The sequence below is a fragment of the Penaeus vannamei genome, chromosome 43 (assembly GCF_042767895.1).
Source record: "Penaeus vannamei isolate JL-2024 chromosome 43, ASM4276789v1, whole genome shotgun sequence".
Lineage (NCBI taxonomy): Eukaryota > Metazoa > Arthropoda > Malacostraca > Decapoda > Penaeidae > Penaeus > Penaeus vannamei.
In genome coordinates, this window is record NC_091591.1 from 18,181,489 (window position 1) to 18,183,988 (window position 2,500).

Here is a 2,500-nt window from a genome sequence, read left to right on the forward strand (position 1 = left end):
CGAGAACCTAAACAAGGAGACACCCTTCCACCTGGCTGCCAAGAGCGGCCTGAGAGATACGTGCCTCCTGCTCCTGAGGAAGGGTGCTCGCCTGAACGCCGCCAACAAGCAGGGCCAAACGGCTCTCCATCTCAGCGCTTACCACGGTCATCATTCTGTCGCAAAATTACTGATCAAAAGAGGAATCGACAAACGCGCGACAGACGACAAGGGTTCCGTCGCGCTCCATGCAGCTGCGTGTAAGGGTAATCTCGAATGCTGCAGAGTGCTCGTGGAGGCCGACAGGGTGAGCGGAAAGGAGAAAAACAAACGGGACAGGTATCCCTTCGATTATGCCTTCAATAATGGCCACCAAAAAGTATTCCAGTTCCTGTTGCAGAGTCTGCCGTTCAAGGGCTTCGCCACCCTACCTCAGGGAATACAGGAGAAGCTTCACTCACACACTCACAAGGCGCTAAAAGAACGTAACAAGTAAGTGTGTTTACTTACGAATGTCTCTGTGTGTCTGTCTCTTGTTTGACCTGATTTAGCCTTCCAATAATTACATTAACAATACATGGGATCTTGATTTGTGTAGTAATTACATCTGTAAATTTTACAGAAGAAAAAAGAAACACTTCAGTTTACAAGATTAGAAGATAGAGTGTTAACACATTTCTCCAGAGACAAGACACTATAATATTACATTGAAAGAAACGTAAATTCTGAAGGAAAAAAACATCTTCAAGGGGTCTAGATATGATAGCTTACACTTTAGTTATTCATATTCATGTATTTTATTATCGTGATTATCTTTTAATACTCTTTCCAGATCAGCTGTTGAAACGATCGTGGAGAGCATGTGGTGGGAAGCGGGTTTCGGTTCCACCAAGAGGCACGAAGAGCAGCCTTGCAGTAACTTCAGGGAACTTATCAAACTTTACCCTTCAATAGCCGAGAAAGTGATGAACAAGTGCACAACCACTTGCCCAACAACGAGGTTCAAGTCCTACGATTTCAGAATATTCGAGGACAACTACTTCATCAGGCGAGGTCAGTTTTGGGAGTGTATAAGCTGTTTCACAAGTTTCATAACTTAATTAATTGAATTCAAACACACGAGCACACGGGTACATAAAGGCACACACGCATATTTATAGGTATCCTGTGCATACCTCAATGGTGGCTTAAACGATTTAGAAATGAAAAAGACTATTAAATATATGTAGACTGTCTTGGTGAGAGTGTTTATTGCTGTCATTGATTTATCACGCTATCAAGACCGTTTTGTTTTGCTAGTTATATTATCAATCCCATTTTAACAGACTTATCCTTTATCCCCTAGAAAAGAAGAAGAGTGGCTTGGATTTACCCCAAAGCCCTTTCTACCAAGACTCGTGGAGGGTCATGCCCTTTGCGGAAGAAATGGTCACCGACAACCTCCTCTGGAAGAAGGAACACCCCGTAAACCTCATGGTTGTGCACCGCTGTCCCCAGCTCCTGCAGCACCCACTGACCAAGGCCTGGCTCAGACACAAGTGGAAGTCCTATGTGCGGTTTATTTACATGGGGACGCTTTTTCTCCAGCTGTTCTTCATGGCGGCTCTGGTTGCCTTCATGGTCGTGGTGTGGTGAGTGTGGAAACTGTACATAAGCTTTTCCTTTTTTTGTACGTTTGGGAAGGTTGGTGAAATCAGTTGGGTAAATTTCATATTATTGTAATAACGATAATGATGATGTTTATATTGTTACTGGTTATGGTGATGGCAACATATATAATAACATGAATAATAATATTGATGATTTCGATGAGGATGACAGCCATTTCTCCCTCAGGAACTGGCAACAGATAGAACAAACCCAAAACTTGACAGAAGATGAGTTCTGCAGAGTTAATCAAAAACCTGACGAGCTCACGACTGCTGTGAACTCTACTTCCTCAGTCCCAGAAGCCAATGCAACCTCTCTTCGACCTCTTGACGTAGGAGAAGCTAATGCAACCTCTCCTCGGCCTCCTGACGTGGCAGAAGGAGTTGACAGCTGGGATTCCTCGCAGTCCCATTTCTGTCATGCGGTGCTCTGTATCTCACTCATCTTTCAGATCGTTCTGGAGGCCAATTACATCCGGAAGGTGGGTCATGAGGTCGTTCTTGTTTCTTGGTGAAGACGAATATTTGTTATATTCTGTGATTGACTCTTTTGTAACTTTTTTTTTTTTTTTTGTTCATCTCTCTCTCTTACACACACGCTCAATTACTCATTCACATAAACAAAACAACAACGTTAACGCACAATAATGTAGGTCCACCTTTCATTCTTACAGTTGCGCTGCCAGTACGTAAACATCACATCTCTGGTTTCCTTCATGTGCATAATCCTGTGTGTTGTGCTTCTGCTGCCTACGTCCGTCTGCAGTCTACAGCATGGAATCAAATCGGTTAGTATCTTATATTTTGATTTTCTGTTGTTTACGGTGATATGTTTCCGGCGGTAATGCATCTTTCACAGTCGGTGTTTGTGA

General features: G+C 43.3%; 1 protein-coding gene across 1 annotated transcript in view; it reads left to right on the plus strand.

Annotated features, from left to right (window-relative positions):
* LOC113823889 (ankyrin-1) overlaps positions 1-2,500 on the plus strand; it is an 18,404-nt gene that overhangs the window by 14,094 nt on the left and 1,810 nt on the right. The window contains exons 3-7 of the mRNA XM_027376612.2: positions 1-471; positions 812-1,032; positions 1,325-1,610; positions 1,816-2,110; positions 2,303-2,416. The exon at positions 1-471 is cut by the window's left edge and continues 1,137 nt beyond it. Of these exons, the coding sequence (XP_027232413.2) occupies positions 1-471; positions 812-1,032; positions 1,325-1,610; positions 1,816-2,110; positions 2,303-2,416 (1,387 nt within the window). The remainder of the gene's footprint in view (positions 472-811; positions 1,033-1,324; positions 1,611-1,815; positions 2,111-2,302; positions 2,417-2,500) is intronic.